The following is a 22,869-nucleotide window of genomic DNA, read 5'->3' on the forward strand; positions in this document are numbered from 1 at the left end:
ACAAACTTACCTAAAATCAACCATGACATTTGACACAGGGTGTCTTTGTTTTATATTTAGATAAGTGAATTGAAAATAAATGAACCAGACAATTTTTATGTTTATTCTTTGGATAAGTAATAATCAGTAATATTACTTTGGATAATTATCAGTAATAATCAATCGAACTATAAAAACTTCGTAAAAAATGTCATTTAATTTTAGCTCATTCGTACAGAAATTATAATTGTTTGCTCGTATAGTGCACAGACAAAGATAGCTCGTTACTCACGTAAAGTACAATCGAAGAAGGGCATTTGTTTATCGATGCATACTTTATTCTTGTACAAAGTAAGCAAAGACGCTCTTATCAGTCATTGATTCGCTTAATTGTTTTTATAATTGTTTAGTTATCTGGAGATAAAATGAAGATACTCAGTGTCACGTGGTGATTTCGTCGTTTTTTTATTTATTTACAGATAAACAATGAAAACACCCTTGTTACGCAGTGAGTCCCTCGTTTGTTTATCAGGGCATAATTTAGCCATGTAAAAAAATTAAGAAAAAGCTCTGTAGCACACAGGATTTGACTTGTTTATTCATTTATGATAATTATTCATTATCTATGTTGATGATTGTAGAATATAAGTGAAGATGTCTTAGTAACATTGTTAGAAATTATTCAACCAACATTATTACTATAAAAATGACGTTAATACTAGAAAATTTGATCAAGGTGTGGGTATAAACGTGAAATAGTTGTTTCTTCTTCTTTTTTCTATCATCAACAATTCGATCATTTAATACTTAGCTATTTAAAAAATGCCTCAAGTCTTACGAGACAATAAAAAGTTGTTGTCACTATTATTTTTTTATAGACATTCCATGATGAGTTATCAATTATCTGGTGGGAAATTTTAATGAAATATCGTGTTTGTATTTTGCATGCAAAAACGAAATAGTAATCGGTATACAATAAAACTATTAAAATAACGTAAGAATTGCTGTTGATGTTCGGAAATAAATAAAAATAAATATTTTATGATTATATTCGCCTCAACTTTAAACGAAAATCGGCACCAATACATACAAGGAATTTGAAATAAACTTACGATTTGCTTATGCTTGAATAAATTTTTATTGTACAACTCAGTGTGGAGAAACACTTAATAATCAATTTTTAATAGTTTTTAAGGTGGCTTTCATACCTATAGTGCTGCGTCACGAATGGCAGTACCAGGTACAACTTGGTGATGCTTTCATGAATAATGATAAATCATTATACCAAAAATGATGACATAATCATTACTAGTGAGTTTATTATACCAATTCATTTGGCAGCAGTGCTGCCCTCGTGGTACAGTACTAAGAGCACTGTTATCTCCTTGAAGCGAGAAACCATGAGTTTTTTTTTTAGAGTGAAAAATTACTATTGGAATGAAATTTTGACTATTTTTTTCACTCCACAAGAGTAAATTCACTCCACTAAATCTAGGTGGAGCAAGTCATACACTACATTCTAGAGACGATAGAGGAGAAAAATTTACCTATAAGTATAAATACATACGACAGAGGTATATAATACTCAAGCCAGAACGTCGTACTTGTCATCAAATTAATATTATCTATCTAACGCTTAAAGACGACATAATATCCAATAACCAATCAAAATATATATTTATAATAAATACGCTTCATATTTGAACCCGAACCTACCACCCAGACTTATTTTTCAAATGTGTGGCAATGTGCAAAGTATGTGAATTTTATTTCATAATCATGTAATTTAATTGATTGTAAAAAATAGATAAAAGTAAAAATATAAATAAAAAGTTAAAATATCATCGATTATTTTTTTTCTTTTTTTTTTTTTTTTTTTTTTACAACAAGATCAGGTAAAAATCTCAGCAAAAACGTTTTATTTGACCAAAAACGTTATTCAACATCGTTTAAAAATTGTGCTACATTTTTCGTTCATACATATGAATGGTTACATGTCACTTTTGTTGATTAGATTTTACATTACACGTTGATTAAAATTTTCCAAATATATTTGGGTTTTATGACGATTTTACAATATCTTGCAGCCGTACAGTTTTGAGACGCCATTAGTGTTAGGGTTAATGTCAAAGAGATGAGGTTTACGTTAAATAACGTTAATTTTTATGATACACCATATATTTTAACGTAAGTTGATTAACTGTGACGACAAATATAAGCTATTTTTTTTTTTTAAATAAACAAAACTACTGCATTTTCGGTTTGTCCCTGTTCCAATTCAACACCAAAAGTGCAGGAGGTTCGGGTTCTGATTACTGCCTGTGAGCAGTGCTAGTAGTGACTTATGAACTCGTCGAATATCCGCTAGAGATGTATCCTCGTGTATAGGTACTTGTGTGTAGGATGTGAAGTGTGCGCGTGTACATGTACGTGGCATGTTTGAAGTTGATTAAGCTCGTCCATTTGGGGACCTGGCTCGGGACGGAGAGACAGAGGGCGATGGCTCGGGGCTGCATCCGTTACTGCTACCTCGGCGGCTGTTGGTCCCGCCCGTCTTTAGGCGGACCATTGTGTCCAAATGACGAAACCTGGTACAAACACATCCGAGTTGGTTTTTTTTTTTTTTTTTTTTTTTTTTTGCACGATTACGAAGGTTGCAGATGCTTGTAGACGCTTTTAACCGCTTAGGGTAATTAATTAGTCTAATTTTTTTTTTTCAACTTAATGTATCATTTTTTATTTTATTACTATTCATGAAAAAAGTGCATCGAATTTTAATGAACAAACAAAATTTTTAACAAAAAGAGTAAAGTACTATCTCAATTAAATTCAATGAAAAGCACTGTAATCCATTCATTTATTTTTCACAGGTTTGAATTTAGATAGATAAAAACAAGTACGTAAGTATTTGTTTAAATACTCCATAATATAAATTTCATTTCAATACCAATCGCACAACTTTTCGAAGGAAAATTGTTGTTTAGTAGTAATCTGTATGAAGAAAAAAAAAAAAAAAAAAATCAACATTATGTTTTAATTGGAAGTCTATAGTATAATCGTGCCCAAGTCTATATATTTACGTATTAATAATTCTTTCCGCCTACCTGAGAGATAACTCGCTAGTATCAGTAGCATCGCGTGCCTGCATTAAGTAAGCGAGTGGTCTCGATATCCACGAGCGTCTATAAAAAACAAAGACAATTTAGGGATTATTGACTTTTTTGGTTGAAATAAATAAAAAAAAAAAAAAAAGGAAAAAGACTGACGTTGGAGGTTGAGAATTCGACCCGAGGCCACCGATCGTGGCTTGGGTGTCGAGCTTTGCGCGATTCGGTGTTTTGGTGAAGGCAGGCTGAATCGCGGGATCGGACACCATGCGAACAAAGTACGAGCGTCGTTGCTCGAGGGTCGCTTTCCTCTTCTTCTCCCGGATGTCCGCGAGCTCGTCCATAACGTCCTGGGAATAAAAAAAAAATTTTTTATTTTATTTCATTAAATAATTATTACAACTAGGAGAACGAATAAAAATTTTTCAAAATGAAATAATCACCTTGGACTCCAAAATTTCTGACAGGAAGTCTGTTATGATGCTCCACGCGATGTCTGGAATTTTTTTTTTTTTTCATATTAGAAATGAAAATGAACAAAAATCAATTGGAGAAGTAATTGAATCAAAGTAATGTTACAATGCGTCAATGATTCAGAGTGATGATATTTATTTATTTACTTGTAAAAAAACTATTAATCAAAAACTGTAATTAATTGAAAATTTTATAAAATGAAATAACACTTTAAGGTATACATGACTTAATAATGTGCCTAATATATCTTGTATTTATTATTATTTAAAAAAAAAAGAAAAAAAAACATTTTTTAACTAACTATTTATTCATATTATGGTGTTCAAACAACGTTTTAAAAAATTGCAAATATCTCATTCGTTTATAAAGAATGAATGGGCAAAAAAAATGTAAGCAAAAATTTTTTATCTCTCAAAGTAGTGTGATATAAAAGTTGAATTATGAAACATAGCCATAACAATAATTATCCAACTAACTAGCCAAGCGTATCCAACATTTAATTCGTGTAGGTCAATTTCAAATCGTCAATCTTACCGACATCTTCGGCCGTTGCATTTGGCGCGGCGAGGGCAAAACGTATTGTGTACTTTTGATTGACCTTAGCGGGGACCATGTGTATTTTGCCGGAATCGTTGATGGCACTCAAAAGCTTTTGATTCAATTTGTCGGATCCCTTGGCCCGAAAACAGACCAAACCTAACTTTGGACAAGGGGTTAATATTATGATTTCGTATCGAGTGCAGGTTTTACATGCAGGGGAGAGCTGCGGCCTAATTCGTACAGGGGAAAAAGTATGCACTTGAAATGTAGGTATCGATTACAATATGTGAGTCGGTCAAGTGAGGTAGTGTAACTCTTCTGTACGAGTACTATCTGTGACTTAGTCATTTGAATTTTTTTTTTTTTTTTTTTTTTTTTTTTTTTTTTAATAAAAATAGTTACATAACCTGAAATATAACTTGAGGTATGAAAATTAAGTATACTTCCGAAACTATACCGAAAATTCGTATGTTATAAAATCTACTTTTTTTATGTTCGTTCACAAAAAAATTGACTTAACTTCATCAGTTAAAAAAATAAAATATCAAAAAACGTACAGTACAGGTATGCACGTTCGCTGGTAACTTACCACCACCTCGTTGCAGAGCTCGAACCTCGAGTCCTTTCTGATGTACAGCTCAAAACGCTTGGCAAGCTGCACGTGATTACGAATGTAGGCCTGTAGACCCGAGATGCCGTAGTTTCTCATGACAAACCACAACTTGAGCGACCGGAATCGCCGACTCAGGGGGATACTCCAATGCCTTGTAAAAGTTAATCATTTTAATGAATTTATTTTTTCTTAAATTAAAAAAAACAAAAAAAAAAAAAACCTGTAATCGATAGCCGTGTCGGCGTGCGTGTGCTGCAAGTATAGCGGATCTACGACCAGAGCGCTGGTCAACTTGAACCTGTCGCGCACCCACAGACAGGAGCAATCGAAGTTGGTCAGCAAAAACTTGTTCGTGTTGGTGTTGAACGAGTCCGCGTACTCTATCCCAGCCATCAGGTACTTCAGCTCCGGACAAATGAAGGAGTTCCCCGCGTAGGCGGCGTCCACGTGAAGCCAGACCTGATAAAAAACAAAAACAAAGACGGACTCTCAGCTCCATCCTGTCTCTTGATCTCTTTCCCCCTTTCCCCTTTTTCATCGAGCATTAATGGCTACTTTGCCCATCCTCGCACGGGAAATTCGACGAAATGGGTTTTTGATTGTCCCGACCGAGTGTGCGCTCAATGTTTTCTCGGGATAACTATTGCCAGAAAACTTTTGGCTTGCACTACAGGACAGGGAATACCTACCTACTCCTCTTGTCGACACAAGTAACTTGGCACTCGAGGCAAAAGTTATTCCAGCGAGTAAATATTTTGTCCGACCCGCCGGCGAAGAAGAGGGAAAAACCCTCAGCCGACACCGTACTCGTTTTTAATTCCGATAATTGGGTTAACTCACCCCTGGGTACTTTTTGCAGACCGGCCCGATCTCCTGGAGGTTGTCGAACGAGCAGCAGGCGGTCGTGCCCAGGGTCGTGGACACGAAGAAGGGAACGTAGCCCGCGGTCACGTCGGCTTCGATGGCCTTTGCAAAAATAAAAATAAAAATATTCCATCCTTTGGTGCAAAAATTAAAATCATCATTGGCCAATGCAATGGTCACCTGTTGCAAAGTAGCGCCACGAAGGACGCTCCGTTCATCGGGTTCCAGGATGCGGAGCTTCACGAAGCAAATCATCGCATCTTTTTCGACGCAGCTGTGGCTCTCTCTGCTGCAGTAGGCCATGAGTTTTCCCAGCAGTGCCGTCTCGTCGAGGTGCGCGTGAGCTGGGGACTCTTTCAGCCGGGCTATGGCCTGCGCGCGGGCTGCCAACATGCACACCAATACGCACTCCGATGCCGAGCCCTGTTGGTTACATCTTGGTTAGATGTTTTTTTTTTTTTTTTTTTTTTTTTTGTATGTGCTACAATACGTAGGGTTTACCTGGAGGACGCCTCCACCCCGGCTTTTATCGGCAAAGTACTGGAAGTCGTTTGGCAAGCCGATTGCTCTTCCTTGTGATCGGTTGGTTTAAAAGAAATATTGTTTAACAATTTGCTGTTGAGTAATGTGCATGAAGATTTAATGGTAGTGAATGGATGTATTATCTAGCTTCTGAAACTCTAGTTTTCTGCTGTTTTTTTTTTTTTTTTTTACACATTTGTTATACTTTTTGTAATGTAGTTAAAAGATTTTAATATCTCGGAAAATTATTTAGCGATTGAGAAAAATTGTAGGCTTGTTTGATTTTAACGATAACATTATACACTGTATTTAGTTCAAATAAATGTCTCAACTAGTGCAAGTTGTGGTGAAAAAACGGAAAAAGTGTTTTTATACGGAAAACCCAATTTTTTAAATATTCATTTTATAATTTTAAATTATAATGAATTATTAAAATCATTATGCCGCGTTGTAAACGTCGGTTAAAAATATCAATCAATATTATGTATATTTTTTGAGTTCAAATTACAAAAAAAAAAAAAAAAAAAGATCAAATTATTTAAAAAATTAATCATCTTTTTTACCATTAAAATCGCAGATAACCGTTTTTTTGAAAATCAAAAAATTCTTACGATAACTTTAACAAGGTGAAAAAATACGTTTAATATACTGAGTCGCCGCAAAAATAAAAAAAATAAAATTTTCAGCCCCGTAATTGATTTAGAGGTTCCCAAGATCTGATTGATTACACGCGCAAAGATGAATTTGTCGTAAGTCGTAAATAACGTAATCACCTACACACCACAAAAAACATTTTCAATATTATTGTCGACCCATACAAATCCTCTTCTATGACAAAGTGAAACTTTAGTCATGGCATACATAACAATATTTATCACTGCGAAAGCATAAAAAAAAACTGATAAAAAAAACTTCATTTCAATGAAAAACAAACACTATAAATGTAAAAAAAAATATTGTGGCCTGTCATGATTTTGCTGTCATCCATTTTTCAATTAGCATTAACGAAACCTCATTTCTACGGCGTACCTACAAGTAAGTCGAGTTGAGTAGAAAACTGTGCCTTTGGCCATACTACATAAATATACCGATAAAAGGGAAGTTTCAATCGAGACTTTCACGGCGTATAGATTAAAGTTTTTATTATTGCATCGTCCCCAGTGAACTGCATTAATCTCTAAATGACACAAGACTGTTGGATCGAAATATCAGAGACGTGCATTAAAAAAAAAATAAATAAAAAAAAAACTCAAGCCACGAGCGCACAATATTATCAGCTGTCGAGTCCCACACCTTGACCTTTCGCACTCTCATTTATTTTCGATGAATGTACGTATATGCAAACAAGTGGGAGGAAAGCCGGCAGCGCAATCGTAAATAGTTTTAACGACTCCTTCGGTCCTTCATTAAAACATTCTTTTGGTTTATGAGGACGTGTCGCGCTCCGGGAGGGAGGGGGCTCGGGATGATGCAGTTGCCGCTCGTTGCAGCGCTGCTTTGGGTAAAAATTCATGACGATGGTGATGGTGATGGGAAAAATCAAGCTTACCCAGCCAGTCGAGGACTATCGTCTCCAGCTCGGTGCAGGCCGGCGAGGCTGCCTGAAACGTTGAATATTAATGTATATACCAGGTGTTTTGAAAGTGTGGTGCATGGAAGTCTTTTTTTCTTTTTTTTTTTTTTTTTTTCATTGATTTGTCGAGGCAAATCTTAAATTGATTTTACGGGCAAATAGTCACTGATAAGTTTATACGTGTAAGTCATGAACCCGTGGAGTTAATTACAATTTATTATGTCTATATAAAAATCGCCAACTGATCATTAAGAACTTTCGTTGTTCTTGGATCGCGACAAAGAGTAGTTTATTCGAAAATGAAAAATTATGTCTTGAGTAGTAAATTAGATGTCGAACCGTTTTAAAAACATACGATGGATCATAAATTAATTAACACCAGTTAATTTCATTGAGTGATCGTTTTATCATCGTGTGACTGTGAAATTTGCGATCATTAATGGATTGCATGAATTGAAACTTTTTTCGTTGAACAGTATTACAAAACTAGCTAATTTATTTTTTATACATTCTAGCATTAATATGACATGAAATTTTATTAATAGACGTATTACACGTTGCATAGAATTAGCGATTCATTTATGCAGAAAAATCCCTTCTTTACTATTTTTTTACAATTCATAATCATCTTTCTATAATTGATTAATGTTTTTTTTCGTAAATCGAAAATCCTTCATATATTGGCAAGTGTTGAAAAAATGTTTTAACCAAACAATAATTAATGAAAAATGATAAGGAAGTTCTTTTAAATAATTTCTTTTGTGAAAAGTATTTTTTTGTAACATCAATGAAACTATTCGTAGGGCACCGAGCCATCAGCAATAATCCACATTTGATAAAATTGGAGAGATATAGAGGGTTCGGATCTTTTTTCTTCAATAATATTTCCAAATTCTTTTGACAAAAATGGTACATGAGATTCCACGTGACGTTATAAAGATCGTGACGGTATTTCATTTCCCTCCCACAAAGGGCAGTTGGCTTGATTTATGTGTTACTTTCGTCCACACATGGATACATCTTCGTAGATTTATAAAGTAAAAAAAAAAAAAAAAAAAAATTCTAGATCATTGTTCACATGCGAAATTTCCTCAAATTTTAAGCTGCGTTTCATACGCATTTCAACTTGCATACGTGGATTAGAGCCATTTAACTTTGATCCGCTTGAAACGAGTTTTACAAAATTCGCTCTTATGCTCATTTCTGCACTGCAGAATCCATGCCCTATCCAAGTATAATTCCTAAGGTTGGCATACTCCAAACTAGTTTGTTAAATTGAAACACATGGTAATGCCTGACTCGAAAAATCCATGGTTGAAATATTAACGATTCATCGAGCGCTATCGGTAAGAAATTTAAAAAAAAAAAAAAAAAAAAAAGCAGTTGAGGAGCCACAGGCGACGCCTCTCGATCAACTTACCCAAGAGAATCCGATGCATCCTATGGCATCGGACAGCATGTCGCCGAGGATCGAGGGAAACGAGTTGCCCGCCGGGAAGTACGCGTGGAAACGCGGGTGCTGCCAGAGCGTTATCTGAGACATACGCAGAGAAAAAATCGGCTCGATTAGAATTTTTTTTTTCTCTTATCGGTTTGGATGGATCATTTCGATCGTTGCTATTCATAATCATGCTAATCATCTGTTTGTTAGTTTTTGGAGAATTTTATACAACAGTTAAACGCGCAAATGACATTTTTGAATGTGTTATATATTACTTAATGGATTATTAGAAAAAAACAAAAATTAATTTGAAGTAAAACATCGCAGCGTGATAAAAATTTAGATTTTTCAATCAATAGTTTCCTTGAATACTTTGATAAGGTAATTGTTGCGGAATCGATGAATCAGACTCCGGAACGTATGAATAATGTTGTTTTGATTCTTAATCATATAGTTGTCTTTCATATATCTTTTTCGAAATAATCGCTTATAAAACTTATCTTTGTTTAAAATATACGTACTAAAATCTACGGATTGATCGTCGATAATCTTTATCACCTGAGGTTACCAAAACGCTCTAATTAATTAAATTCTGAAGAAAAATTAATTTTATCTTTTATTTTAAAATGAGTGAAATCCCTGATTATTGCATGTCGACTTTATCGAAGTAAAAAAATCTTAGCACTTTTGCGATCGAGCCTTAATGAAATACCAAACTGTTTTTTAAATACATGTATTAAAATTAACATTAAAAAAAACATTTTATGGAAAAAAAGCTTTATATCTTATTAAATAACAAAAATAAACTTTTTGTACGATTATTTCGATCGTAGGATGTAAAACATTGCAAAAAAAAAAAAAAAAAAAAAAATATTACAGAACTAGCGACAAAATTATTCACGACTAAGTATCAATCTTAAACGAATTGTCTGATAAAAAAAATTAGTTTACTACAATTTTTCTTTGAAATTCCACCATGATGCTTTAGACAACGAAAAATTGCCTCGAATATGCCAAAAAATCTGTCCACAGTATCCAACTTTTTTTATGTCCAATAAAACCTTGTCCTGTGGTAATCATTAGATATATCAGTCGTGCTTTGTATTCAAAAGTAATCTCATAGGTGCATGTCAATGGAAGCAAATAAAAATTCACGTGTCGCATGTACAAAATCCCATTAGCAACGATCAATAATGATAAAACAACTGGTTAATTCCAGGTTGTCGAGAAAAAAAAGAGATAGCTAGTTATTAAAAAAAGGAAAAAAAAATACTGACCCCAGGCATGATCTTGGCCTCGACGTCCCTCATAATATCGTCCCAGGACTCCGGCTCGATGGGCGCCTCGGGCGGCAGCATCGGCTTCAAATACCCTGGGCCGACGTCTGGCGTGACCCTCCGATCCCTGATGTTGCTCATAAACTCGCAAATGTACTCTACCATCTCCTTGCCGCGCTCCCGAAACTCTTGGATATCCATGCCCTTGTGAAGCGGCTCCTCCATGACCCTACGATCCATTGTCTTGATATATCGGACCCCCAAAAAAAAGCGTTCGGGTATATTACACCCGAAAATCGGTACGGCGCACAATTGAACGATCTAGTACTTGTTCACCACACGGTATCGTTACACGAGGAGAAAAAGCATTAGGCGAGACGATCAAGTCCTTACGTATACAGATCCTAATCCTCTACCTCTTTCTTTTTTCCTGAATCAAAAGGATCCAGCACTCGTGCCGCCGATTTTCAAACCCATAGTATCAATGATCCGTTTTGCAAGTGATATAGAGTTCGAGGGTGGCTGTACACCCAGGAGAGCGCGCACTGTTTGTGGTGCACTGCAAAGGTTCCGCAGGATACTCGCGATCGCCGTTGCCATTTGTCTCCTTCCTCGCTTGTTGCGCGCTCCTGCCGGTGGCACAAGCCCCGCCGAAAGGACATCGCGCAATGTCTTACGTCCCTCGGCGCTCCTGCGCATTCGCTCCGCCATCGTGCGATACTCGCTTGTACCCGTCCTTTGGTCTAATGTGGTTTCTTTTTTTTTTTTTTTTCAATTTACCAATTCGAAGGTGCGAAGGGTTTGATAAACTCCCCATTGTTTCAACGCATGTGTATATCTCAGCAGATAAAATATCCCAAAGGATGCATCATTACAATATCCCATAGGTGGTGGGAGGTATAGTAGATTTATTGTTTCGAGGATCTTTTCTTTGCAGAGATATCAGTAGCATACAGCGCTTTTTCATCGAAAATTACTTTTCATCGAAGGGCATGGGTTTCCTTTGGTGGATGCAATTATTTACAGGTTGATCATGTTTGAGCTTTTGCCTTATACCAAATTGGTGATGGCAATCTTTTGCATCAGTAAATTGTAAGCTGAGAGGTTTTGTTTTATAAAAACATTTTTTTTTTTTTTTTTTTTTTTTTTTCGCAGTGTCTTTTTCGTCTCGCACGTTCAAGTTTCGTGCTTGCGGACGAGCCAGCTCGACCATGGTCGATTAAATTCCTTCGTCCAACGCCAAAGCGGATCACGTTTCGACGGCTGCGTGCATGGGTCTCGGGTATCGGTGCGCTTTTTTTGCCGCTCACGGTACACGAGGGAACAAAAAAAAAAATACTTTAGGGCTATATCCTCCCTTTTTTTCACCCCCCCATGTATAGATATATCTGTGATGGATCCTTTTGAACTTTTCTTGCGTCGACTGTTGCAACTTTTACATGTTTTTTTTTTTTTTTTTTTTTTTACAGCAAAATCGCGTGTTTTTGCGGGTTCCTGTTTTATTTTCAGCTACGGGTCATCAACGCTCGTATTCCATCTCTGAAAAACCATTTCGACCAATAATCCAAAAGCTATACGCAAAAACATGCGTTGTCCAAGCGATTGATTCGCAATAGATCTAAGGTGGTTTTTTATCATTCCCGTGTAACGACGGCACAACAACGGACCATATTTTGTTAAAAAAAAAAAGAAAGAAAATTTGATAAAAAGACCCCAGGCAATGAGAAAAAAAAAAAAGGGCGCGCATAATTCTACGAGAGCCGCGGGGGGGGGGGTGGGTGGAAACATTTACACGTGGAAAATGAAAAGAGAAAAAAAAAAATATCCATCGTCAGCACCCACCTCGATCTCCGTTCAATTACAGCGCACACGGCCGCACATAACACGCAAACTTCTCGCGGGTCGTGAAGATGGGTATCTCCTCTCTTTCTCCTTAAGACGGGGGGAGATAAGGAAGACACCACTCGAGTAAATTGAACTTTGCGTCGAATCGTTTAGCGGGTATTATTAAGCAGCCTGTCAGTCCCACGCGGCTCTCGTTCACCCAATTATTGCACCTACTTTTTGACCCGCGCCATAGACGACACTCGGGTATACATATATAATATTGTACGAGCGAGGGTGGTTCTAAGACGTTACCGGGGGAGGGGGAAGGAAAAGTTGGAGGAGCGGACCATCGCGTCGATCCCGCGGTGGGCGAATACAATTGTACTAGCTCTGCGGGACGAGTTTGCCAACTATACTCTCTCCTCCCACGCTATAACTGACTTCTCGATCTCTTCTTTTATGTACATGTTGTATCTTCTTTTTTCTTTTATATCCGCATGAATTCCGAGTTGATTGTACCTATTGATGGTGAAAAGAAAAAAAAAAGAAAAAATGTATATACATGAATGTTTTTTAATTTAACAGAACTCATCACGCGTACACGATGACAGTTGCCAACAATGACACAGAGCTTTTATCGTAAGAAGCATCGTATGCACGGTAGTTGACGGAAGTCCTTTATAGGCACCATACATACATACGTATAGGACCGAAGTAAATAAACAAGTATGTATATATATATATATATATATATATATATATATATATATATATATATACACGTCTACTCGGATGGAGAAAAATAAAAGCATATGGACTAAATGAAGAAGAAGAAGGAAAAAGACCTTATAGGGGTGGAGTGTTGCCCCTTTTCGAGATAGAGGGAAGAGGGGGGGGGGAAGAAAAAACCTTCATAACCGCGGAATGTGCGAAGGGGCGGGAGGGAAAAAAAAAAAGGAAGAACGAGAGAATAGGGAAGGGTGAGTGCTTAATAATGGCGGTCTCGAGGCGTCGCGCTGCTATGCCGGTTATGCGGCATACCAGCATCATATACGCCTACGCGCCACCCTGCATATATATATATATATATATATATACACCTTTGGCTCGTGTATTCTATATTCTCTCATCGGGCCATTGAGGCAAGTGAGCCGCGCGCGCAATCGAATGCTGATTGGAAAATATTGATGGCTCCCCTCCCTCTCTCTCTCTCGACTCTTTGCCGTTGAAATACTTTGGATGAATTGAATGACGCTCCGTGTATGGGGGTGTACCACGTATTTATTGTACACGTATACGCGAGAATAAGTGAAACTACTACGTTACGTGTCATATATAACAGTATAATGTATAGCCATAAACCCATAGTCATACTTTGTAGTGGATATAAACTTTATTGTTAGTGTACATAACATGTTCGCCCGACCACTGTTACTTTTGGCAGATTTTCATTCGATATTGCAACCCTTAAAGTATAATTAATTTTCATTTTGTTTTTTTGTTTTTACTTTGAAGAAAAAAGAACGAGCCGTATGGAGAACGATGAGCCAATCAGCGCACTGCGTGTGTGTTTGTGTAACCCACGCATAGAATTTAGGATTCCAAGTTTAATTACAAGTAGTAAAACCCGAGTACGGTCAGCCCCGCTCCCTCCCTTCAAACCGCACTATATATACCCTTGCGGCCACGCGGGGAGGTCCAAACGAGGGGCTGAAAGTGAAAGTGCGATAAAACGCAAAAGACACGCCATATGCGCAAATTACCTCGAGTCGCAATTTTACAAAAGCCTCCGTTTCAAGGCACCCCCCCCCCTCTCCCCGCGACGCGTCGTTGCTCGAGCACTTATACGCCAAGTTATGCGCGCACCGAGTGGCCGGTGGGAGGGAAAACCATCGCCTTGGGAATATTTTTGCGTACCGCGATGTGCCCAAGGACGAGGCTGAACAGCCGTCGTTATAATCATCCCGGAAAGCAGTGACCCACTGATCTTGCGCCAGTTGCGGACTGTATAGGTTACACACGGTCGAACGCTTTTTTTTTTTTTTTTTTTTATACGTGTAAAACCGCGCCCGAGTGTGGATTGATGGGTTGTAGGTGTAATTTTTTATTTTTTGGTTGCAGATAAAAATGGCAAAGGGCAAAAAGAAGAAGCTCAAGGCCCTGGGGATCGGAAAACTGCCCGACGAGGAGGAGGAAGCGAAGAAGGTCCCAATTGATAATTTGCCGGATAATTACTTGTGGATGCACGTGAGTTTCGATTGTGAAAGGATGTTCGAGCAGTTGAGTGAATAATCTGGAAAAAATAAAATAAAACCAATGACAAACAGGTGAAGCACGGGACGAAAATTCGCAACGTACTGGAGTACGCGCTGAAGCACTTCCCGGAGCGCGGATCGATCGTGTGGTCCGGCGTGGGTAAGAGCATCAACAAGACGATGTCGTGCTCGCAGCTCTTCAAGAGCAAACATTCGGGGCTGCACCAAGTGACGAGGCTACAAGCCATCGAGTGAGTACAGACCATAGCCCGTCGCTTACGTTTATTTATATTTTACAAGGGAAGTGGGGGTGTTACGAAAATATTATGCCTGCGCGCTCGTGGGTTGACAACGTCACTGGGCTCTCCTTTTTATTAATAATTAATTAATAATTTGCTCGTTACGTTTGCACGTCCATTTCTTTTTTTTTTTTTTTTTTTTTCGAGCTTAAAACTTGCTGCAGGTGTAGTATTTTTTTTTTATCTACAAGTAAATTTGCTCTGAGAAGAAACAAATAACGATAATAATAAATGTCCAGCAGTTGCAATGATTTATAAAAGATTCAATTTGTTCGGAGCCAATTTTTCTGTGTGACAATTTTATATTCTGAAAGTAGCACTATTTGACGAGGTTCCTATCAAAAGGTTGTGTATAATAAAAAGGGGTCAATTTTCACAGCAAGAGCGTCAAGTCGACGAAACCGTCCGAGGGATCGGACGACAAAAAAATCAAAAATCACGTGCTGGAGATCCACATATTCCTGTCGAAGAGTCCGACGCACGCAGGCGAGCTAGGGTAACTAAAATTCTCATGGAAAAAAAAAAAAAAAAAAAAACATACAGTGACCCTCGACTTCTCCCGATGCAGCTATCAAGGTCCGGAGGACGCGGGTGAGTTTGTCGATCCGGAGAACCCGGACGAGCCGGCAAGAGCCAACAACCGGCCGTCGACGCCGGCCGGCTCGAGCGGGAAGGTGACCAGTTTGGCGGCAGAGGAGTTCGCGGCGATGGGCTTGCGCACCGGGCAGAAGAGGACCCGCAGGGACCAGCAGAACGACACCCCCGTCGTTAAGAGGAACAGAAAAAAGGAGAATACGAGCAACTGACGATAGAGGCTCGTGCGTTTTATAGGTTATGTATGTAAGTAAATAAATAAAACACCGCGTGTGTAGTTTTGGATGGAAATTCTTTTATTTTCCATCGGTAGTACACAGATAATTATGTATGTAGTCACGCGAGAAATTACATACGTTTTACATGTGATTATCCATTCAAAGTAATAAAATTACAGGATATAATTTGGTAATTGTCGTTATTAGTATCCTTTTTTTTTGTCCACACCGTGAGTTTCACTTTGTTTTGAATAATTTTTTTTCGCGCGCAGTCGTTGTTACACCGCTCATCGATGCTTGTTGTTACATTATAATATTATATTTACATGGTTTTATGTACATTGTACACATTACTTTTGTTGCATGTAGCAAGTGATTTTTCAATCGTATCGCTGGTATTGTTATACATATATATATTATACTTAATTTATCATAGCAGATATAATCGATTATGTTCTGAATTAGATTTTTTTTCTTCTTAACTTAACGCCAGCTGCACACGTAAGTTGTAGAGTCGACTTTAGTGAGTTAACGTTTGTTCAAACAGTCTTTATTTTATGTGATGATAAATTTATTCGGTACAGTTGTATGGACAGCTCCGGGTTATTCTTGAGCTATTAAATATACATTTCTTAACTGATAAACCGAACAAATATAATTTTTCAAGGGCCAATCCGAAGGACCAAATTAAATATGAAAGATCAAATACACTTTTCTACTCTCTTTTTTATCCATTTTTTAGTTGTAATATGATTTTAAATTTTGGCAGTGACTTCATACATTTCTAACATTTCAAATTCTGTAAGTCACATGCTTTATCGACATTTTTTATCAAATATTATTGCATCGATACGAGATGAAAAAAAAGTTTTGTATGAAAAAGTGTGAAATTGTATCGGATTAAAAAAAAAAGTTAAAAGCTGTAAAAATTGCAGTATAGCATTATTTATAAAACTGTCAACTGCTTACTTTGATTACATAAGGTATCTATTTTACACCTAATACAGAGTATGAATAAATACATTTGTCGTTTACAGTACTTTCTACAATTTTTAACTATACGACTGCTGCTGCTGCTCTTGCCACGTATAATGACGCAAGTACAATTTGACGTGATAAAAAAAAAAAAAAAAAAAAAAAAAAAAAAAAAAAAAAAAAAGACTAATGTCAACAAATATAGAGAATTTAAACCTAAAGTAATAAGGCAATGGCTGAAAAAAAAGGTGAAAATCATTGGTAACAAAAAAAATCAGAAGTAGAAGAGAAAAAAAAAAAAGGAAAATGAAGGAACAGACAATCAAGAAACAAAGTCTAGCAGTAGCGTCAGCGCAACGACGAGTGATGGGGTAGAAAACCCATCGAAAAATCGAGGCTTTAAAGTTGGAGAATTGATATTGAGCCAATATTTTGGAAGTTTATGGCCTGCAGTACTTCATTAAAAAATTCTTACATGAGCTGACTCGGTTAAACTAAGCCAAGCGTTATTTACGTAAGTTAGAAACGGCTATTGAAAATATTAATAATCACAATTTTAAATTAATGTTGTATTACATGAGATTTTTATAACAACTGAAGGGAAAATCAGGCATTTTTAACGGATTTGTTCAAAGAGACTAATTTTCTATAAATAATTGTAATATAGAGCTTATAATTAGTAATAATACATTTATATCCAAGTTCACGTTATATAGTAGGCATTATTTAGTAATTACAATAAACAATACATAAATAATTTCTTACACCTTAACGCTTCAAAACTTATAAATTTCATACCATTAGATTATGTAGAAAATTCTCACTCTTCAATTATGTTTCGTAAGTGCATTTTATAAATTGCTTGTAGTTTACTTTTTTAAATAAAATAAATTGAGTTTTGCAATGGTTAATAAATCGAAGGGCAAATGATTTAACAAACAATATTTATCTCTTGTGGAACGATTAAACTAGTACTTGGCAGGCGTAATTAAAAAATGATGTCATTAATGGGTGGTCATTGCAAATAGCGTCAACAAACTTTAAATTAATCTCAAAGTGCATGGGTTATGAACAGTTGAATGTAACTATTGCCAAACAGTACATGAAAAGTTTCAAACTGCTGATAGTCATATCTTGCAATAATGATTTTTCATGTAGCATTAATAATAAATACACTAGTACTCTAATCTTAACAATAAATATTTTATAAAAGGCCACAGAACAGTGACTGAGTATAAAAATTGAATGTGGCACTCAAAATTTAAATTGTATGATATTTTTACATTTACTTGATGAATTAAAAATAAATTACAACTAATTAAAACATAAATTTAAAGCGTGTAATCGTAGGACACATTGAAAAACATGTGTTTAAAAATTCCTGCGTTATGATGCAGTATCTAAATGTCTCGGATGATTTTTTTTTTGGTAGTCATTTTCGCAATAAGTTCATAAACTTACAGTGAACCGCTGATAAACTTATTGAAAGTTGCACTATAATCCATGTATCCGTTTACGCAATTATGCTTCGTTTTCAGTGGTTCCTTCGCTTTCTGTGATGGGCACTATTAAATTATCTCTTGACATCAAGCTGTATTTCATTACAAAGGCTGTGAATCTGCAAATATAACATTTAATAGTATTTTCGTTGTATTTAACGAGAGAGAAAAAAAACTTATTATGTTTATTTACCGGCGACACAAAAAAGTTTCATCCTCGAATTCATCAAATATCGTTCTGTGGTGATAATATGCGTGTGAAAATATTCTATAAACTCTTCTACAGACCGATCCAAGCTTAGCAACCGAAGACTCCTTAATGCTCACTCTGTAATACATCCATCAAATACATAAGATACAAGTCAAACACGTTGTCATTGTACTACCAATCGCAACAACTACCTGCTGGGAAAATATTTATAACTGTTCAACAAACACGCAGCACCATCCAACGTGTGTCTAGTGTAATCAATGGCTGGACACTCCTTTGGAGTCTTGTGTGCGGCGCACAAAAAAATCCACTGTTCTGTAGCTGTCATTTGCGAGCACGTCTCTGGATGGCACTCGTCCTGCAATCTCACTGCCAAGCCATTCAGCTCCATACAAAATTGCCTAAGATGCTCGTACTTCCAGACGCCCTCGTCCTGTGATTCTGGCATTGTTAAAATCAGATCGATGTTGGCCGGGTCTCTTCTGATGGTCTGTTGAATGTACTGCTGGACAACCAAAGTGCTGTCCATCTCTTCGAAAGGCTCATCTGGCCATCTGTTGAAGTCCTGGAGTACAGGAAATAATAAAAAATAAAATACTTGGATCAAGTTTCACGAGCTAATTATAATTAGAAGTAGTCCACGAAGCAAAAAAGTGAGCTAGCAAGCTTAGATTATTTTTACAGAATAAATCAATAAGGTGTGTGGTCAGTGGAATGTAACGGATTCACAACACTGGGCTCTCTCAAGCATGACACACTGGCAGGCATACAGCTATTTTTAGGCCTACTGGAAAAAAACGGAACGCGGCAAATAAATAAAACACCCTGGGTAATAAGGCAAATCATTGATTTTCATGGCTAAGGGATGGACGTGCTAGGTTTGAGTGGGAAGCAAAAAGGCCAGTAGTACAAGCATCCTGAATCAAAGAGCCGAATCAACGGGACCTGGTGCTTATTGTTCATTGGCGTGAAAACAAAAAACTATCAACAAACCTTCGCCTTGGTTCCAGGCCTGGTTCTCCTGACAATTGTAGATCCTTCCGCCATCTTCATTTTGCCAGCGGTTTGTGTGTGGCTGCAGGAGGCTATACCCCACGGCTGTTGTTGTTGCTACAGTTGTTTTCTGCTGGATGATTAAAAGACACAGCTGCAACCCTCGGCTGTAATATAGAATATTTTGCTTGCGTCGTAAATGTCGTGCTGCTGCGGATAAAGACGCTATCACTAATCACTGCGCTTCGGAGTGAGTATAGCTGGACAAATTTGAACGCCCACGCACTGTCGAGACGGTGGAAACGGGGGCTTGTTGTTGTTGTTGCTCTCTCTCTCTCTCTCTCTTCCGATGTGGGTTTTTTAGCGGTTGAGCAATTTTTTTTTTTTGTAAAATCGTAAGTTCTTACGTGATATGTGCATGATTTAATTTAAAAAGAAGGATGCTCGTGTCACGATGTGTTTCAAGCACGCGAAACGATGAAGCTATCAGTTGTACTTTTTTATACGCGTAGCCGGCGTAGATTAGTTGTTAGAGATAGGAGAGTGGACTTTAACAGTTAGTTGAGGTTAGGATAAGTTTAAATGGCTTATTGTGCGGTGCTGGTGTGTAGAGTTGGAAATACAACGAATTTTTTTGAAAATTGTGATGAAAAGCATTTGTAAGGCGTGTATTGTTGTTGGTGCGGACTAAGTATTCAGAAAAATGGATCCAAGTGAGGTGGAGTTCCTGGGTGAAAAGAAACTCGTCAGTATTGTTCCAAATTTTAGCTTTGGTATCATTCACCTTATCTCTGGGTCCTTTGGACCTTTCAGAGCTGGTCTGCCCGTTAAAGTTCCTATCTGGCTTGCTTTGAATCTCAAGCAACAACAAAAATGTAGGATCATTGCTCAAGAGTGGATGGACACTGAATTGCTGGCTGAGGTCATTGAAAATGAAAAAGCTGAAAAGTTAGTATTTTTTTTTTTTTACCATAAATACTTTACTACATCGTGGTGAACCTTTTTTTTTTATTAAACATACTTTATTTTCAGACTTTTCACCAGAATGCCAAGCAACCACTTTATGGATGAAGCACAAATGCTCCTCAATGCTGCTGCCGATGATATTCCTGAAGCTGATAAGATTAGAACTGCTGTGAAGGTTTGTATTTGCTACTACCTATTGAAAAAAAAAAATTCTTGGCCATGGTAGTAACAATAAACAATGTTCCAATAGGACATTTGGGACTTGAGAATGTCCAAGCTACGCAGTTCTGTCATAAAATTTGTTGAAAGTGAGAACACGTATGCTAAACTGGATCACCTGACTGCCATGGAAATAAATAGTATAAGATCTTTACTGCCAAACGCTCTGGATGTAATGCATCATATGGAAGAAGCAACAAAACCACCAAAAACATCGACTCAGAGTCATGATACAACTATAGTTTAACGACATAACGACGTGTAGATAATAATATAGTATGTAAGTGTAAAATTATTTTTGTATCTTTGTATAATTTAAAAATAATTTATACTATGAGCTTTTGTAAAGAATTCTTTAGTATACAAGTCAAGAATATCAGAAAATTATTTTTGCGCTATACCATTTATTTTATAAACGGTACATGCAATAAAATAAATTACCAGAAAATATTGTACAATCTCTCTATTTGAATATCACGGTAATTTTGAAACATTCTCTTCCAAATTCACGTATCGTTCGATCCAAGGTACGAAAAAATAAACGTCGGTGTACAGCCCTGGTACCCTTGGCTCTGCGCACTTTCTGCCGCCTCCGGACACGAGACCCGTCAAAAACCCATCACACATCAATCCAGCACCGGAGTCTCCCTGCAAAGTCGTTTTATCCGTGATAAACGCGTAACAACAAAGAATGAAATTTGTTTTACTTTTACCGTGCAGGAATCCCTGAAACCCTCTAAATATCCAGCGCAGAATGTACCCTTGGCTAAAGTATAGTTTCCCCAGAGCTCTTGGCACAACCGATCCGACATCACGGGTAGATCGATGTACATGAAATAACTACTCAACGGCTCGACCTACAATAACATTATACGATTGCATAAAGGAAAAGCTTTAATCTCCCGTGTAAGACTTACTATTGTGGATCCCCATCCGCCAACTTGACACATTGTGTCGGCGTTAACGCGTCGTTGAATTATATGAGCCGGCTGAACGCGATCGTCGAAATCGAGTGGAGTTTCCAACTGCGAATAACATTTTGAAAGTCGTAAAAGTGTGTGTAACGAGTACACCAAATTTATCCCTCAAACCTTTAGAAGAGCAATGTCATTTTCCAAAGTGCGTTTCTGAAATTGCGGATGGACGATCAACTTTGTTACTTTGCTCCAGGCGTGGGCTCTGTTTGTGTTTTTCAAAACGATCTCTCCGGCGACTATCAGCATCGAGGATGCCTCAAGGGTATTGTTGTTCAAACTGCGAATAATAATTTCAACAATCAGTCGAATCTCGCACAATGAGACTTGTTATATAATTATATTTACTCCAACATGCAGTGCCCGGCCGAGAGTACCCATTTGGACGTCAAAATAGTGCCGCTGCAAAAGTGATTCTGCGTGACGGCCCTTCGCAAGGAGACCTATTATTTTCGAGTTGTAACATACATAAGTGAGTGTATACGTTTTAACAAGCGTTGAAGTCATTTCTTGCCTGATGTGGAAACCGTCCCAAGGTCGCTCTCGTACCGTTAACTATGCGGCTGCTATACTCCAACAATCCCCTATTCGGTGACCGAGTACGGATATTTTCAGCTTGAATAAACAATCGTTTGTCGGTCTGTAGACGTACAATTGAATTGCTGTTATAAAGCGCTTACCTGTGACTAGACTGATGATACAAAATAAGCTTAGATACAATAACATATGGCTCCCCATGATTTATTTTTAATTTTTTTTTTAGATCTTTTACTTTGGCACAGTTTTTTATTCACAAAAGATTTAATAATTTGAGCCCATTGCTCTTATGCAACAAGATATACTTTTTCATGAAAAAAAAAAAAAATTATTATTTTTGCAAAGTTACTTCCCGCACTGATACTTTGACTGTTCGATAGCATCTGAATAGTACAAGTGTGCAATGTAAAACGTCAAGTAGACTTTGTTTGCTGATTCTGTTATGAATATTGATTCAAGAAGATAAGCTTCGCAAAATGATAAGCCAACTACAAAAAAGAAAGATATTAGTGTACCGATGAAGCGTAGTCAATGAGGGAATCGTGGTATCTTTTTTTTTTCATCAATTTTGGAAAATCGGGATGAGCCGAAAACGAGGAATAATAATTAACATCAATGTTTTTATATTTGTATGTATGTATATAATAACATCTCACTTTATTACTACATGTATCTTTGATCTTTTGCGTTAATTACATTACGTAAATACATTCACTAGCATCTCAATCACTTATCATCCAACTAAGACTCGGCAGTACAAGTAACTATGTATAACATATACATATATATATTTACATGAATAAAACTACTTAAACGTCTAATAGTTTCTCTTTCTTTTCTATTTCCTTCTTCACAATATTTACAATTTACACATGTATATATACATCACGGTGTATGAAAAATCCCTATGAC

At 36.9% G+C, this 22,869-nt stretch overlaps 5 protein-coding genes across 5 annotated transcripts in view; 2 read left to right on the plus strand and 3 right to left on the minus strand.

Annotated features, from left to right (window-relative positions):
* The window catches only part of Rpp25 (ribonuclease P protein subunit Rpp25), a 42,872-nt gene extending 27,095 nt beyond the window's left edge, over window positions 1-15,777 (plus strand). The window contains exons 2-5 of the mRNA XM_089593494.1: window positions 14,339-14,464; window positions 14,545-14,723; window positions 15,151-15,267; window positions 15,340-15,777. Of these exons, the coding sequence (XP_089449620.1) occupies window positions 14,345-14,464; window positions 14,545-14,723; window positions 15,151-15,267; window positions 15,340-15,577 (654 nt within the window). The 5' untranslated portion in view covers window positions 14,339-14,344 and the 3' untranslated portion in view covers window positions 15,578-15,777. The remainder of the gene's footprint in view (window positions 1-14,338; window positions 14,465-14,544; window positions 14,724-15,150; window positions 15,268-15,339) is intronic.
* LOC106636524 (aromatic-L-amino-acid decarboxylase-like) lies at window positions 2,361-10,739 on the minus strand. Its single transcript, XM_089593449.1, has 14 exons — window positions 10,719-10,739; window positions 10,391-10,633; window positions 9,093-9,206; window positions 7,649-7,700; window positions 6,079-6,149; window positions 5,758-6,000; window positions 5,554-5,679; window positions 4,934-5,172; window positions 4,690-4,864; window positions 4,095-4,260; window positions 3,530-3,582; window positions 3,246-3,436; window positions 3,084-3,161; window positions 2,361-2,567 (listed from the first exon to the last, which is right to left on the minus strand). The coding sequence occupies exons 2-14, from the start codon at window positions 10,628-10,630 to the stop codon at window positions 2,429-2,431; spliced, it is 1,887 nt and encodes a 628-aa protein (XP_089449575.1). The 5' UTR covers window positions 10,631-10,633; window positions 10,719-10,739; the 3' UTR covers window positions 2,361-2,428.
* Window positions 15,778-16,735: 958 nt separating the features above from the next.
* On the minus strand, window positions 16,736-19,520 carry Mob4 (MOB kinase activator 4). The gene is made up of 4 exons (XM_014349023.2): window positions 19,262-19,520; window positions 18,460-18,833; window positions 18,251-18,385; window positions 16,736-18,176 (listed from the first exon to the last, which is right to left on the minus strand). Exons 1-4 carry the CDS (start codon window positions 19,319-19,321, stop codon window positions 18,080-18,082), a joined length of 666 nt encoding a protein of 221 aa, XP_014204509.2. The 5' UTR covers window positions 19,322-19,520; the 3' UTR covers window positions 16,736-18,079.
* An 18-nt stretch (window positions 19,521-19,538) lies between these two features.
* On the plus strand, window positions 19,539-21,730 carry Psf2 (DNA replication complex GINS protein PSF2-like protein). Its single transcript, XM_014349015.3, has 3 exons — window positions 19,539-20,209; window positions 20,294-20,402; window positions 20,478-21,730. The coding sequence occupies exons 1-3, from the start codon at window positions 19,965-19,967 to the stop codon at window positions 20,691-20,693; spliced, it is 570 nt and encodes a 189-aa protein (XP_014204501.2). The 5' UTR covers window positions 19,539-19,964; the 3' UTR covers window positions 20,694-21,730.
* LOC106636598 (trypsin-like) lies at window positions 20,921-22,250 on the minus strand. The gene is made up of 7 exons (XM_014349014.2): window positions 22,101-22,250; window positions 21,935-22,035; window positions 21,769-21,863; window positions 21,538-21,700; window positions 21,364-21,471; window positions 21,160-21,303; window positions 20,921-21,094 (listed from the first exon to the last, which is right to left on the minus strand). Exons 1-7 carry the CDS (start codon window positions 22,156-22,158, stop codon window positions 20,921-20,923), a joined length of 843 nt encoding a protein of 280 aa, XP_014204500.2. The 5' UTR covers window positions 22,159-22,250.
* Between the last annotated feature and the right edge of the window lie 619 nt (window positions 22,251-22,869).

Source organism: Copidosoma floridanum, unplaced genomic scaffold (genome assembly GCF_036245765.1).
Source record: "Copidosoma floridanum isolate Cflo_tuat_1 unplaced genomic scaffold, Cflo_Japanese_pri ptg000019l, whole genome shotgun sequence".
NCBI lineage: Eukaryota > Metazoa > Arthropoda > Insecta > Hymenoptera > Encyrtidae > Copidosoma > Copidosoma floridanum.